The 12,938-nt window shown below is 43.6% G+C and overlaps 1 protein-coding gene across 1 annotated transcript; it reads left to right on the top strand.

The window, feature by feature from the left end:
- The first annotated feature begins 7,515 nt into the window (after window positions 1–7,515).
- LOC118384501 (telethonin-like) lies at window positions 7,516–10,681 on the top strand. The gene is made up of 2 exons (XM_035771095.2): window positions 7,516–7,913; window positions 8,254–10,681. Exons 1-2 carry the CDS (start codon window positions 7,765–7,767, stop codon window positions 8,642–8,644), a joined length of 540 nt encoding a protein of 179 aa, XP_035626988.1. The 5' UTR covers window positions 7,516–7,764; the 3' UTR covers window positions 8,645–10,681.
- Window positions 10,682–12,938: the final 2,257 nt, after the last annotated feature.

Genomic DNA, 12,938 nt, shown 5'->3' with positions numbered 1-12,938 from the left:
TCCTGGGCGTGCTCATCCCTCTGGGTTCACAGGGGTGTGTGGATGAGGATGTTGATGTTTTGATGGTCAGCTGTCTGTAATGTTACGTGAGAATGACACTGGTGAGGGTACATCTCTCAACACGGCAGCAGCCTGTTTCTTAGAACATAGACGGTGGATTCATGCCCATAGGGGGAACCAAGCCACACACTCCCTCAGATGTGTCCTGTTTTTACATTTTTCAGATGTTAAATTAATTACTCAACTTCATTTTTAAGCCCATGTTTTATAATTATAAAAAATATATATTTTGTGGAGGTGGCACACTGACTGGACAAGGCAAAGTGCACCCCCCCTCCCCCTCTATTCCTCCTAGTAAGTGGTTCCTTCCAAGGTGCACAGAGCAAAGAGGAGCCTAGACAAGATGCTAGATACTCTAGTCTAATAGTTGCAGTATCGTCAGTGGACAAGAGAAAGTGTGGAGTGACACTGGATTTTAGCTGCCAGTGATGGGCAGGAGGTATGTTTGTGAATTAATTTGATTAAGCTGTGTAGCCTATTGATTCCTTCTTGATGAAAAAATAAACTAATGTTTTGCTGTTTCTCTGTAATACTTATTTTGATAACTCTTTTGTTGTTGATAATTTTCCTGCACAGCAGTAAATGCAAAGTTTTCAGTTTTAAAAAGTTAAATCTCCACTTTGAAATTTCAGACTTGATTTGCCCTAACGAAAAATGATTCAACCCCAACGAAAATGGCCATTAATTACAATCCACATAATTTACATTTCCTGTTGCTCAGGAATATATTCCTGCTGTAGAAAACTGGTTCAAATTAAGGTCCTACATCCGTAGCCACCTATCAATTGTATGAAGTTGGAAATTCATAGACAGAGCTATTACATGCAAAGATTGACAGACATTTAGATTGTTCTTTAAAAAAATAATAATGACAAATAGATACACAATTGACTAAAATGTATTTAATTATTGGCTTATGACACTATATACCAGTGTGCCAGTTGTACATAACTCCTAAGGCATAAAGATTCTTAAAGAATCAATGTCCATCGTTCATTTAAATGACAATTGAACAGGTAAAGAGGTACACACATACAGTTCAAGTCAGAAGTTTACATACACTGAGGTTGGAGTCATTAAAACTCATTTTTCAACCACTCCACACATTTCTTGTTAACAAACTATAGTTTTGGCAAGTTGGTGAGGACATCTACTTTGTGCATGACACAAGTCATTTTTCCAACAATTGTTTACTGACAGATTATTTAACTGAAAATTCACTGTATCACAATTTCAGTGGGTCAGAAGTTCACATACACTAAATTGACTGTGCCTTTAAACAGCTTGGAAAATTCAAGAAAATTATGTCATGGCTTGAGAAGCTTCTGATAAGCTAATTGACATAATTTGAGTCAATTGGAGGTGGACCTGTGGATGTATTTCAAGGCCTACCTTCAAACTCAGTGCCTCTTTGCTTGACATCATGGGAAAATCAAACGACATCAGCCAAGACAGAAAAAAACATGTAAACTTCCTCCAGTCTGGTTCATCTTTGGGAGCAATTTCCAAATGCCTGAAGGTACAATGTTCATCTGAACAAACAATAGTATGCAAGTATAAACACCATGGGACCACACAGTCGTCATACCGCTCAGGAAGGAGACGCGTTCTGTCTCCTAGAGATGAACGTACTTTGGTGCGAAAAGTGCAAATCAATCCCAGAACAACAGCAAAGGACCTTGTGAAGATGCTGGTGGAAACAGGTACAAAAGTATCTATATCCACAGTAAAACGAGTCCTACATCGACATAACCTGAAAGGCCACTCAGCAAGGAAGAAGCCACTGCTCCAAAACCGCCATAAAAAAACAGACTACGGTTTGCAACTGGTGGTGGCAGCATCATGTTGTGGGGGTGTTTTGCTGCAGCAGGGACTGGTGCACTTCACAAAATAGTTGGCATCATGAGGCAAGAAAATCATGTGAATATATTGAAGCAACATTTTTTATATTTTTTTATTTTACCTTTATTTAACTAGGCAAGTCAGTTAAGAACAAATACTTATTTTCAATGACGGCCTAGGAACGGGTGGGTTAACTGCCTGTTCAGGGGCAGGACGACAGCTGACACCTTGTCAGCTCAGGGGTTTGAACTTGCAACCTTGCGGTTACTAGTCCAACGCTCTAACCACTAGGCTACTCTGCCGCCCCAACATCTCAAGACATCAGTCAGGAAGTCTAAAGCTTGGTTGCAAATGAGTCTTCCAAATGGACAATGACCCCAAGCATACTTCCAAAGTTGTGGCAAAATGACTTAAAGACAACAAAGTCAAGGTATTAGAGTGGCCATCACCAAGCCCTGACCTCAATCTTATAGAATATTTGTGGGCAGAACTGAAAAAGTTTGTGCGAGCAAGGAGGCCTACGAACCTGACTCAGTTGCACCAGCTCTGTCAGGAGGAATGGGCCAAAATTCACCCAACTTATTGTGGGATGTTTGTGGAAGGCTACCAGAAACGTTTGACCCAAGTTAAACAATTTAAAGGCAATGCCTTCTGACCCACAGGAAATGTGATGAAATAAAAGCTGAAAAAAATCACTCTTTACTATTATTCTGACATTTCACAAGGTGCATGTAAACTTACGACTTCAACTGTATTCAAAAGCTGTTTCGTGTGTTTGAAACATGCAATATTCTCCAACCACCCCCATCACATACTTTGTGCCCCCTCTAAAAAGGATGGATGCATTATGAACATGCACACACACACAATCATTATCCCTCCCTCTGTCTGATCTTGGTTTTAACATATCTCTCTCTCTCTCTGTCTCTCTCTGTGTCTCTCTCTGTCTCTCTCTCTCTCTCTCTCTCTCTCTCTCTCTCTCTCTCAGTTCATTTAAGTGTCACTTCCCAGCAGCTGAGGCTGATTGTATAGTTATGTAACAGAGAGAGCATTCCCTGGCACTGTGGAGGGGGACGGAATGATCAGCCTGGCAGGATCACCTTATCATTGCTCACCCTTAGGGAACTTCTACAGCGAAGGCCTCATTAGAATAGTGGCGTCACAATGAATCCATGAACAGAGCAACTTTGAGTACCCATGCGGGTCCCTATCACACCCACTGTCAGGCAGCTGCGTCCCCGCCAGACATGTGACTTGTGTTGTTGTTGTTGTGTGCTTAAAGAACCCATGCAGCCATTTGTATTTCAATATCTAAGCATTTCCGGGTTACAATTAAGTAACTTGCTGTGATTGTTTTCAATTAAAATGGTAAAAAATAAACAAGAAAAGCTTCTTAGCAAAAAGCTATTTCTCAAGCAATAATTTTGCTAGCATTGTCTGGGAGTGAGGAGACGACAACTGAAAACTAGCACAAACCCCAGAGGTGCCTAATTGCTATTACAGTGGGGCAAAAAAGTATTTAGTCAGCCACCAATTGTGCAAGTTCTCCCACTTAAAAAGATGAGAGAGGCCTGTAATTTTCATCATAGGTACACTTCAACTATGACAGACAAAATGAGAAAAAACAATCCAGATTTTTTTTTAAATGAATTTATTTGCAAATTATGGTGGAAAATAAGTATTTGGTCACTTACAAAACAAGCAAGATTTCTGGCTCTAACAGACCTGCAACTTCTTCTTTAAGAGGCTACTCTGTCCTCCACTCGTTACCTGTATTAATGGCACCTGTTTGAACTTGTTATCAGTATCAAAGACACCTGTCCACAACCTCAAACAGTCACACTCCAAACTCCACTATGACCAAGACCAAAGAGCTGTCAAAGGACAATTATAGACATGCACCAGGCTGGGAAGACTGAATCTGCAATAGGTAAGCAGCTTTGTTTGAAGAAATCAACTGTGGGAGCAATTATTAGGAAATGGAAGACCACTGATAATCTGATAATGACCACTGATAATCTCCCTCGAACTGGGGCTCCACGCAAGATCTCGTGGGGTCAAAATGATCACAAGAACGGTGAGCAAAAATCCCAGAACAACACTGGGGGACCTAGTGAATGACCTGCAGAGAGCTGGGACCAAAGTAACAAAGCCTACCATCAGTAACACACTACGCCGCCATGGACTCAAATCCTGCAGTGCCAGACATGTCCCCCTGCTTAAGCCAGTACATGTCTAGGCCCGTCTGAAGTTTGCTAGAGAGCATTTGGATGATCCAGAAGAAGATTGGGAGAATGTCATATGGTCAGATGAAACCAAAATATAACTTTTTGATAAAAACTCAACTCTTCATGTTTGGAGGACAAAGAATGCTGAGTTGCATCCAAAGAACACCATACCTACTGTGCATGGGGGTGGAAACATCATGCTTTGGGGCTGTTTTTCTGCAATGGGACCAGGACGACTGATCCGTGTAAAGGAAAGAATGAAGATAAACTTTTGTTATTGACCAAATACTTATTTTCCACCATCATTTGCAAATAAATTCATAAAAAATCCTACAATGTGATTTTCTGGATTTCTTTTCTCATTTTGTCTCTCATAGTTGAAGTGTACCTATGATGAAAATTACAGGCCTCTCTCATCTTTGTAAGTGGGAGAACTTGCACAATTGGTGGCTGAATAAAAACTTTTTTGCCCCACTGTATTTGTGAACATAGCACCAAAGCGATACAAAAGCTGTAACACTGACTCATATGACAGTCACTAATGTACTGTATGTGCGAGGTGAGTGAGTGTCAAAAAAAGACTGATTGACTTATCAAATGTGAAAATGTATTTAGTTCTGTTTTTTGAAGAGGAGAATGATCTCACTGCAGAAGTATGCCTCGAGACTTACTAGGTTTCTGCAATTGGAATCCTGAACTGAAGTGATATTTTATGGTTACCATGGTTGCATAACACATTGTGTGTGTGTGTGTGTGTGTGTGTGTGTGTGTGTGCAAGCATGCGTCTGCGATGTGATATCTTACATATGTTGTGTCATTACGGTACATGTCTTAGACGTGAGAACAGGAATGATTACTGTACTTAGGGGACATTTTTATGAGGTTTTATTAGAGGACAGTTAAACTAAATGAAGTACATGAGAATATTAATTGAAACTAATAAGTCATAGCTAATATATAACCTAAAGTTGAGCGAGAGGAACAAATCTAATACTTTATAATTGTTTGTATTATCCGATAACTATGCAGCTGTGTAAAATATTGTAGATTGAAGAATAGATTAATATTCAGTTTCAATATTAATTTCAAAGCAACCGATACATGCGTAACTTTAAATGTATTCTTGCTATGCAGGTGTTATATATTGGATGACATCAGTGACTGATGCGGAAGAGTTAGTCATTGACAGAGTGGCTGGTAGTGACACCGAGGGTACATTACATGTGTGCGTGTGTGTGTGCATGTGTATTTTGTGTGTGTGTGTGTTTTGTGTGCGTACGTGTGTTTTGTGTGTGTGTGTGAGAGAGAGAGAAAAAATCTTTAAGACTGTAACCTGAGAGACTCTTGGCTGGAGTGGGTCTCTGTCATCAGACTAATAAATCAAAGTTAGAAGTCACAGTCCTTGACAGACGAAACACGGCTACAACACAGCTAATAAGCCCGATAACAGATTCACAATGTTTTCCAGTCAAATAAAAATGACTTGTGTTTTACTGACCGTATTTTATACAAGAAAATAGTTGGTCACTTGGTCAATGCCTTGGCCTGGTATCTGTTCCGTAGCACGTATAGCTTTGCTTTATCCAAAACAGACTGACCACCTGCCTACAGAACATCACCTTTGATCTTGAGTCTCTAAAAGGGACTGTTACCCCAAATATAGCCAGGCCGTACATGCCAGGGCACTCCAGAGTTCCTGAAAGAGACAATCTTAAACTCAGCAGTTTCACACTGCTAGATATCAAGATAACTGTCCGTTTCAAAATGTGTATGTATGTTTATATACAGTATATGTACATGTCCACTGAGTTACCAAACATTAGGAACACTTTTATATTATTGAGTTGCCTTTCGCCCTCAGAACAGCCTCGATTCGTCGGGGCACGGACTCCACAAGGTGTCGAAAGCGTTCCACAGGGATGTTGGCCCATGTTGACTCTAATGCTTCCCACAGTTGTGTCACGTTGGCTGGATGTCATTTGTGTGGCAGACCATTCTTGATACACACGGAAAACTGTTGAGCTTGAAAAGCTAAGCAGTGTCGCAGTTCTTGACACAAACCGGTGCACCTGTCACCTACTACCATACCCCGTTCAAAGGTGCTTACATTCACCCTCCGACTGGCACATACACAATCAATGTCTCAAGGTTTAAAAATCCTTCTTTAACCTGTCCCCCCCCTTCATCTACACTGATTGAAGTGGATTTAACAGGTGACATCAATAAGGGATCATAGCTTTCATCTGGATTCACCTGGTCAGTCTGTGTCATGGAAAGAGTTCTTCATGTTGTGTATGCTCAATCTATGTATTCTCTCTTGGGGCAATAGAGTTTCCCCTCAGCACCCATCAGTATTAGCATGAGCTGATCTCTTTCCACATTAGTGTTCTGCCACTGGTCGCTATATGTACATCAAGACCTGAGCTCTATTCAGGTGCCAGCTCTCAGAAGTCCCCCCCTGTGTGCTCGTGTGTGTTTACATGTCTCTGAACACTGGGTCTGATAGTGCTCTTATGAGGGAATCGTGCTACTTCGTTTGATAACCAGATGTCCCTCAATTTAGCATGTTAGGTCGAGGTGATTATAAAGGGGATTGGGGGTATAATTTGGGTATCAGGGGATTCTGAGTACAATTACCGGTAACCCACCCACTCCCATTTCTTTACCGCACTCTCTTTCTCTCTCCCCCAGCCACCTCCCTCTCTCTTTCTCTCTCCCCCAGCCACCTCCCTCTCTCTTTCTCTCTCCCCCAGAAACCTCCCTCTCTCTTTCTCTCTCCCCCAGCCACCTCCCTCTCTCTTTCTCTCTCCCCCAGCCACCTCCCTCTCTCTTTCTCTCTCCCCCAGCCACCTCCCTCTCTCTTTCTCTCTCCCCCAGCCACCTCCCTCTCTCTTTCTCTCTCCCCCAGCCACCTCCCTCTCTCTTTCTCTCTCCCCCAGCCACCTCCCTCTCTCTTTCTCTCTCCCCCAGCCACCTCCCTCTCTCTTTCTCTCTCCCCCAGCCACCTCCCTCTCTCTTTCTCTCTCCCCCAGCCACCTCCCTCTCTCTTTCTCTCTCCCCCAGCCACCTCCCTCTCTCTTTCTCTCTCCCCCAGAAACCTCCCTCTCTCTTTCTCTCTCCCCCAGCCACCTCCCTCTCTCTTCCTCTCTCCCCCAGCCACCTCCCTCTCTCTTTCTCTCTCCCCCAGCCACCTCCCTCTCTCTTTCTCTCTCCCCCAGCCACCTCCCTCTCTCTTTCTCAACAGCTGCCCTGAGTGAGTCAGTTCTAACTCCCGGGACAAAGTCAGAGACGGGCCGCTCTTGGTGTCAGGTGTCAGCACACACTAGCTGTGGAGTGACAACATGGCTTAGAAATAGCAGCAGTGCTTCTATAAAGGAGATAGACGGGCATGGTCCCAGACACAAACATCAGAGACCACCAGACCATCACCATCACCACAGAGGCAAGAGAGAGGAGAGAGCTGCCTGAACCGTCACAGATTACCTTGGCTAGCAACTACAGACAGACAGATAGTCCAGAGAGAAGAACACCGAACACAGAGATACCAAGACAGACAGAGAGAGGAGTCTGAGAAACTAACGGAGGTGATAAATCCGAGATAAGGACAGAACTTCACCCACACAGAACCGTGATAATGCAGGTGTGTACCGTTATTGAGAAGCGTGCTGGGGCCGTGGTGGGGGCTGAGCTGGCCTGCAGCGTACGGGAGGAGAACCAGGCTCAGAGGGAGAGCTACAAAGCTGACTGGAACAGTGTTAACATGAAGACCCGGGCCATGGACAGGTGAGACACAGCATGGACAAACTGTATTCATTTCTTCTGGTAGATGTAACATATTGAACACCATTAAGTCATTTCTTCTTCTATAAAATCGTCGATATCAATAAAGCTAGACGTCCTCCTATATTACCTTGTGAGTCACCATACTCAAGACTAGACTACTGTATCATTTATCTTAGTTATAATAACTGTCAGGCTAATCTATCAGCTGACTGTAAAATGCAATGATTTTCATTTTGCTGGTAGGATTCTCAGCTTGATACTGAGAGAGATTAGAGTTTGAAAATCACTGAGCAATGTCCAACTGTTCATTCCTAACTGTGTCGGTCTCATCTCTCCACAGGCAGACAATGAACATGAACGATGACTCTCGTCGGGAGACCTACACTCGTCAGTGGGAGGCTCGCTCTCTGGCCCAGGCCTGTCCCTCTGGGGTGTACAGAGTGGGCACCGTGGAGAGGGGTGTGAGGGAGCACCAGCTCCTGCCCAAGAGGAACACCCTGCCCCTGCCCATCTTCACCCCTGCACAGCTGGGCATCCGGCTGGGTCGCGGAGCACCACACACCCAGGAGGACCTCCATCCCTTCCCCATCCCCGACGGTGTCTGCCCTGGCAAGAGGGCCGTGGTCGAGATCACACAGGACCTGCCCCCCGCCAAGCCACTCAGGATGGAGTTCGCCAAGGCGCCCAAAGCACTGGGCCGCTCCGTGTCACAGGAGGTCCAGAGAGGGTGAAGGAAGAGGAGAGGAAGAGGAAGAATGGATGTTAGGGAGAAAGGTTCCTTGTGGGGCTCAGCCCATCAGATAACAGCATGGAGGGATGTATATAGATTTATTCCTAGTGACATTTATTCCATCCCTATTCCCTAGTAGAGCCGCCACACAGTGCATACCTTTCCTGTTTCATTACTGTAGGTATTGCATGTCCAATGTCGTACTGTTTGTTATACAAGGTATTATTCGCTTAGAGATCTGATGGCCAATCTTTTGGTTGACAGAAAGGCAGACAAATGCTGGTCCTTCTGTAGCTCAGTTGGTAGAGCATGGCGCTTGTAACGCCAGGGTAGTGGGTTCGATCCCCGGGACCACCCATACGTAGAATGTATGCACACATGACTGTAAGTCGCTTTGGATAAAAGCGTCTGCTAAATGGCATATATTATTATATTATATTATGCTCTGTTCTTTCAGCTGTGTCATCAACTAATCTCCCTGCTGACTGGAAAAGACCAGACTGTCCTTGTCACGTCTACACACTGAATGATCTGCCCCTCTGCCCCCCTGCCTGGCTAAAGCCAGCTGTGGATAAGCCACACAGCATTGTATGGCATTCTGACCGCATTGTGTGCAGTGGTACATTCTACCCCACTTGTCATGTTATGGCAATGACACCTCACAGTATTGAGACAGCAGGACGTTTTATATGCTCAACCAAAGTGTGTATGAGGATGTATTTATTGCTGCGTTCATGTGGAATGACCACGCACAGATGAGGGAGGTGAAGGAAGGGAAATATGAAGATATCAAAGACGCTTCAAAAGGGACAGAGTGGGAGAGAGCAGAAAATAATTGGAACTGTAGAGAGGAAATTAAGAAGAAAGTGGGCAGGGGAGGGAGGGGTGGGCTCAACATACCTTGGCATCCATCCCTCTTCTTTTGTAAGAATGGAGAGCTGGTGAGCCTCCAGACCTTCAGAAGTCCTTGACACACTAATCCTGGGTGAGAGGACAGAACGGTACAACACGATCCCACACTGGGAAACCAGACAAAGGAGCCCCCCGGGCACAGACGTCGATTCAACATCTATTCCACGTCGGTTCAATGTCATTTCATTGAAATGACGTGGAAACAACGTTGATTCAACCAGTGTGTGACCAGTGGGAGGTGTGTGTGAGCTGACAATTCATGACTCAAGTCATTGATATAGACTGACTACCTGTATGATCAAGACTTATTGTCTATATTTTAACAAAGTGTAATTTGACCGTGTATGAGCTGATCGGCCCACCTAGCTGTGTGTTAATGTTGACATCTGATGTATCTGGTAGAGTTAGTGAACAGATGTGTCTCTACTGTTGTTGAGGAAAGTGGGGTAAGTTGAGCCATTTCTTACATTCAGCATCACTCTGTCAAGGGAAATATAGGATTCTTTCTAACAAAGATATCTACATGTATTTCAGGATGTTGTGTATCCCTGGAAATAAACAGAATTAATGTAAACATTATAGTTTTGAAAGCATAGTTTGTCTCTTGGCACAACTTAGTTGAGCTGGGGGCCGGGTAAGTTAAGTTAAGCCGTCTACAAATTTCTGTACTGAATGAAATATTACCACTATCTGTTTCCCAAATACAATTCAACACCATCACAATCACTTTTTTGTCTTGTAATAATTTTAAGCATCTTTTAACACTTGCAATTGGCTCAATTTACCCCATTGGCCATTGGCTCAACTTAACCCAAGGCAAACATTTTGACAATATCAGCCCACACAGTTACAAGGATGCACTTTCATGCTAGGTTTAGGACCTCATGTTGAAGCTTATACAGACCCCACATTATGTATAGAACAATCTTTCATAGACTCCATGAAATGATGACCTCTTCCTAAATATTTAGTCAAATGATTAATTTTGTGTATGGTTTCCAAGAAACAGCTAACCCCTTTGGCTCAACTTATCCCCCTCTCCACCACTATCTGTTTTCATGTGTTGTGTTAAAAATGTTTTTAGAATTATTTTTGTATAATAAAATCTGAAGTGCTTTTCACTTTTCTTCTGTGTGTTGACCTGTCTTAATAAAAAAAGTTTTACATTTCCTGAAAGTTCCCCTGCAACAGGGTGATACAATTGGTGCCTAACAACTTACCGTAAAGATGGAAACTTGTAGACTGACTGAGCTGGACATCTCTCATCTCTTTCTCTTGACTTTTTCCACATTTTTGTTACGTTACAGCGTCATAGTAAAATGTATTAAATTGTTCCCCCTCCTCATCAATCTACACACAATACCCCATAATGAAAAAGCAAGAACATGTTTTTAGAATTATTTTAGAAATATTACATTTACATTACATAAGTATTAAGACCCTTTATTCAGTACTTTGTTGAAGCCCCTTTGGCAGTGATTACAGCCTTTAGTCTTCTTGGGAATGATGTTACAAGCTTAGCATACATGTATTCAGAGACTTGTCCCGAAGTCATTACTGCATTGTCTTGGCTGTGTGCTTAGAGTCGTTGTACTGTTGGAAGGTGAACCTTCACCCCAGTCTGAGGTCCTGAGAGCTCTGGAGCAGGTTTTCATGAAGAATCTCTCTGTACTTTGCTCCGTTTATCTTTCCCTCGATCCTGACTCGTCTCCCAGTCCCTGCCTCTGAAAAACACCCTCACAGCATGATGCTGCCACCACCATGCTTCACCGTAGGGAGGGTGCCAGGTTTCCTCCAGACGTGACGCTTGGCATTCAGGTCAAAGAGTTCAATTTTGGTTTCATCAGACCGGAGAATCTTGTTTCTCATGGTCTGAGAGTCCTTTAGATACTTTTTGGCAAACTTCAAGCGGGCTGTCATGTGCCTTTTACTGAGAAGTGGCTTCCGTCTGGCCACTCTACCATAAAGGCCTGATTGGTGGAGTGCTGCAGAGATGGTTGTCCTTCTAGAAGGTTCTCCCATCTCCACAGAGGAACTCTCTAGCTCTGTCAGAGTGACCATCGGGTTCTTGGTCACCTCCCTGACTAAGGCCCTTCTCCCCCGATTGCTCAGTTTGGCCTGGTGGCCAGCTCTAGGAAGAGTCTCGGTGGCTCTAAACTTCTTCCATTTAAGAATGATGGAGGCCACTGTCTTCCTGAGGACCTTTAATGCTGCAGAAACTTTTTTGTAACATTCCCCAGATCTGTGCCTCAACATAATCCTGTCTCGGAGCTTTACGGACAATTCCTTCGACTTCATGACTTGGTTTTTGCTCTAACATACACTGTCAACTGTGGGACCTTATATAGACAGGTGTGTACTTTTCCAAATCATGTCCAGTCAATAGAATATACTACAGGTGGACTCTAATCAAGTTGTAGAAACATCTCAAGGATGCTCAATGGAAACAGGATGCACCTGAGCTCAATTTCAAGTCTCATAGCAAAGGGTCTGAATACTTATGTAAAGAAGGTATTTCTGTTTTTTATTTGTCCCTGTCATCTCTCTTTATTGTGTTTCCCCCAGTAGGCTAATATCTCTACCGGCTCTCTGCCCAGGACACACTGTTCCAGTCTCGACCCACAAACTGTGACCTCTATATTACTTTCTTTCCCCTGTCCCTTCATGTTTACTCTCCTTCCAACTCACAATTTCTCCAACTGGGATTGTTAATTTTCTCCCACTTTCTTTCTTTTGGTCTTTCTCGCCATCTGTCCCTCTCTCTATCCTTTTTTTCAGCCCACCCCTTGTCTCTCTGTTATGGGGTCTAGTATGGCTCTGTGTAGGGGTCTAGGTATTATTAGCAGGGTAAACATTGCTATCACTGGAGCGACAGAGCCAGAGAGACAGCCGTATCTGCCTGTTCTTCTCCTCTGAGCTCTTAATCCCTCACTTTTTAATCAGAGCTTTGGTTCATCTGGTCTGCTTCCTTTCCCCCATATCTAGAATATTACCCCCCTCTACCACCCCGCTAAACCCTATCTGCCACAGCCACACCCCAAACAGGCCGAGACTGAATCCACCATAGACGCTGCCAAGTCATGAAACTCCCCTCCAGTAGCCAAGGAATGTCAGTTGACACGGAGAGTGAAGTTCATGTGGAAAATCTCAACACAACACAGACTCCCCAAAGTCTCAGTCCATCAGATAGCCCTCATCTCATATCTCCTACTCCATCCACTAAGTGTACATGCATTCTAGCACAGATATCAATATTGTGTAACTCTAACTTGATTGAATTGATCCATCCATCCATTTTGTGAATTACCAGTATGTGCTGTATCGTCTGCCATTTCAAGACCGACCCCATATTTCCTTGTATTTTTCATCACCTTCAGGGTTCA

This window comes from Oncorhynchus keta, chromosome 5, assembly GCF_023373465.1.
Source record: "Oncorhynchus keta strain PuntledgeMale-10-30-2019 chromosome 5, Oket_V2, whole genome shotgun sequence".
Lineage (NCBI taxonomy): Eukaryota > Metazoa > Chordata > Actinopteri > Salmoniformes > Salmonidae > Oncorhynchus > Oncorhynchus keta.
This window is presented reverse-complemented; position numbering and strand designations above follow the sequence as displayed.

Bases quoted from the DNA above. Each gene is read 5' to 3' on its own strand.
- LOC118384501 (XM_035771095.2), top strand. From the start codon at position 7,765: ATGCAGGTGTGTACCGTTATTGAGAAGCGTGCTGGGGCCGTGGTGGGG. The intron at 7,914-8,253 runs GTGAGACACAGC...ATCTCTCCACAG, and splicing joins AAGACCCGGGCCATGGACAG to GCAGACAATGAACATGAACG.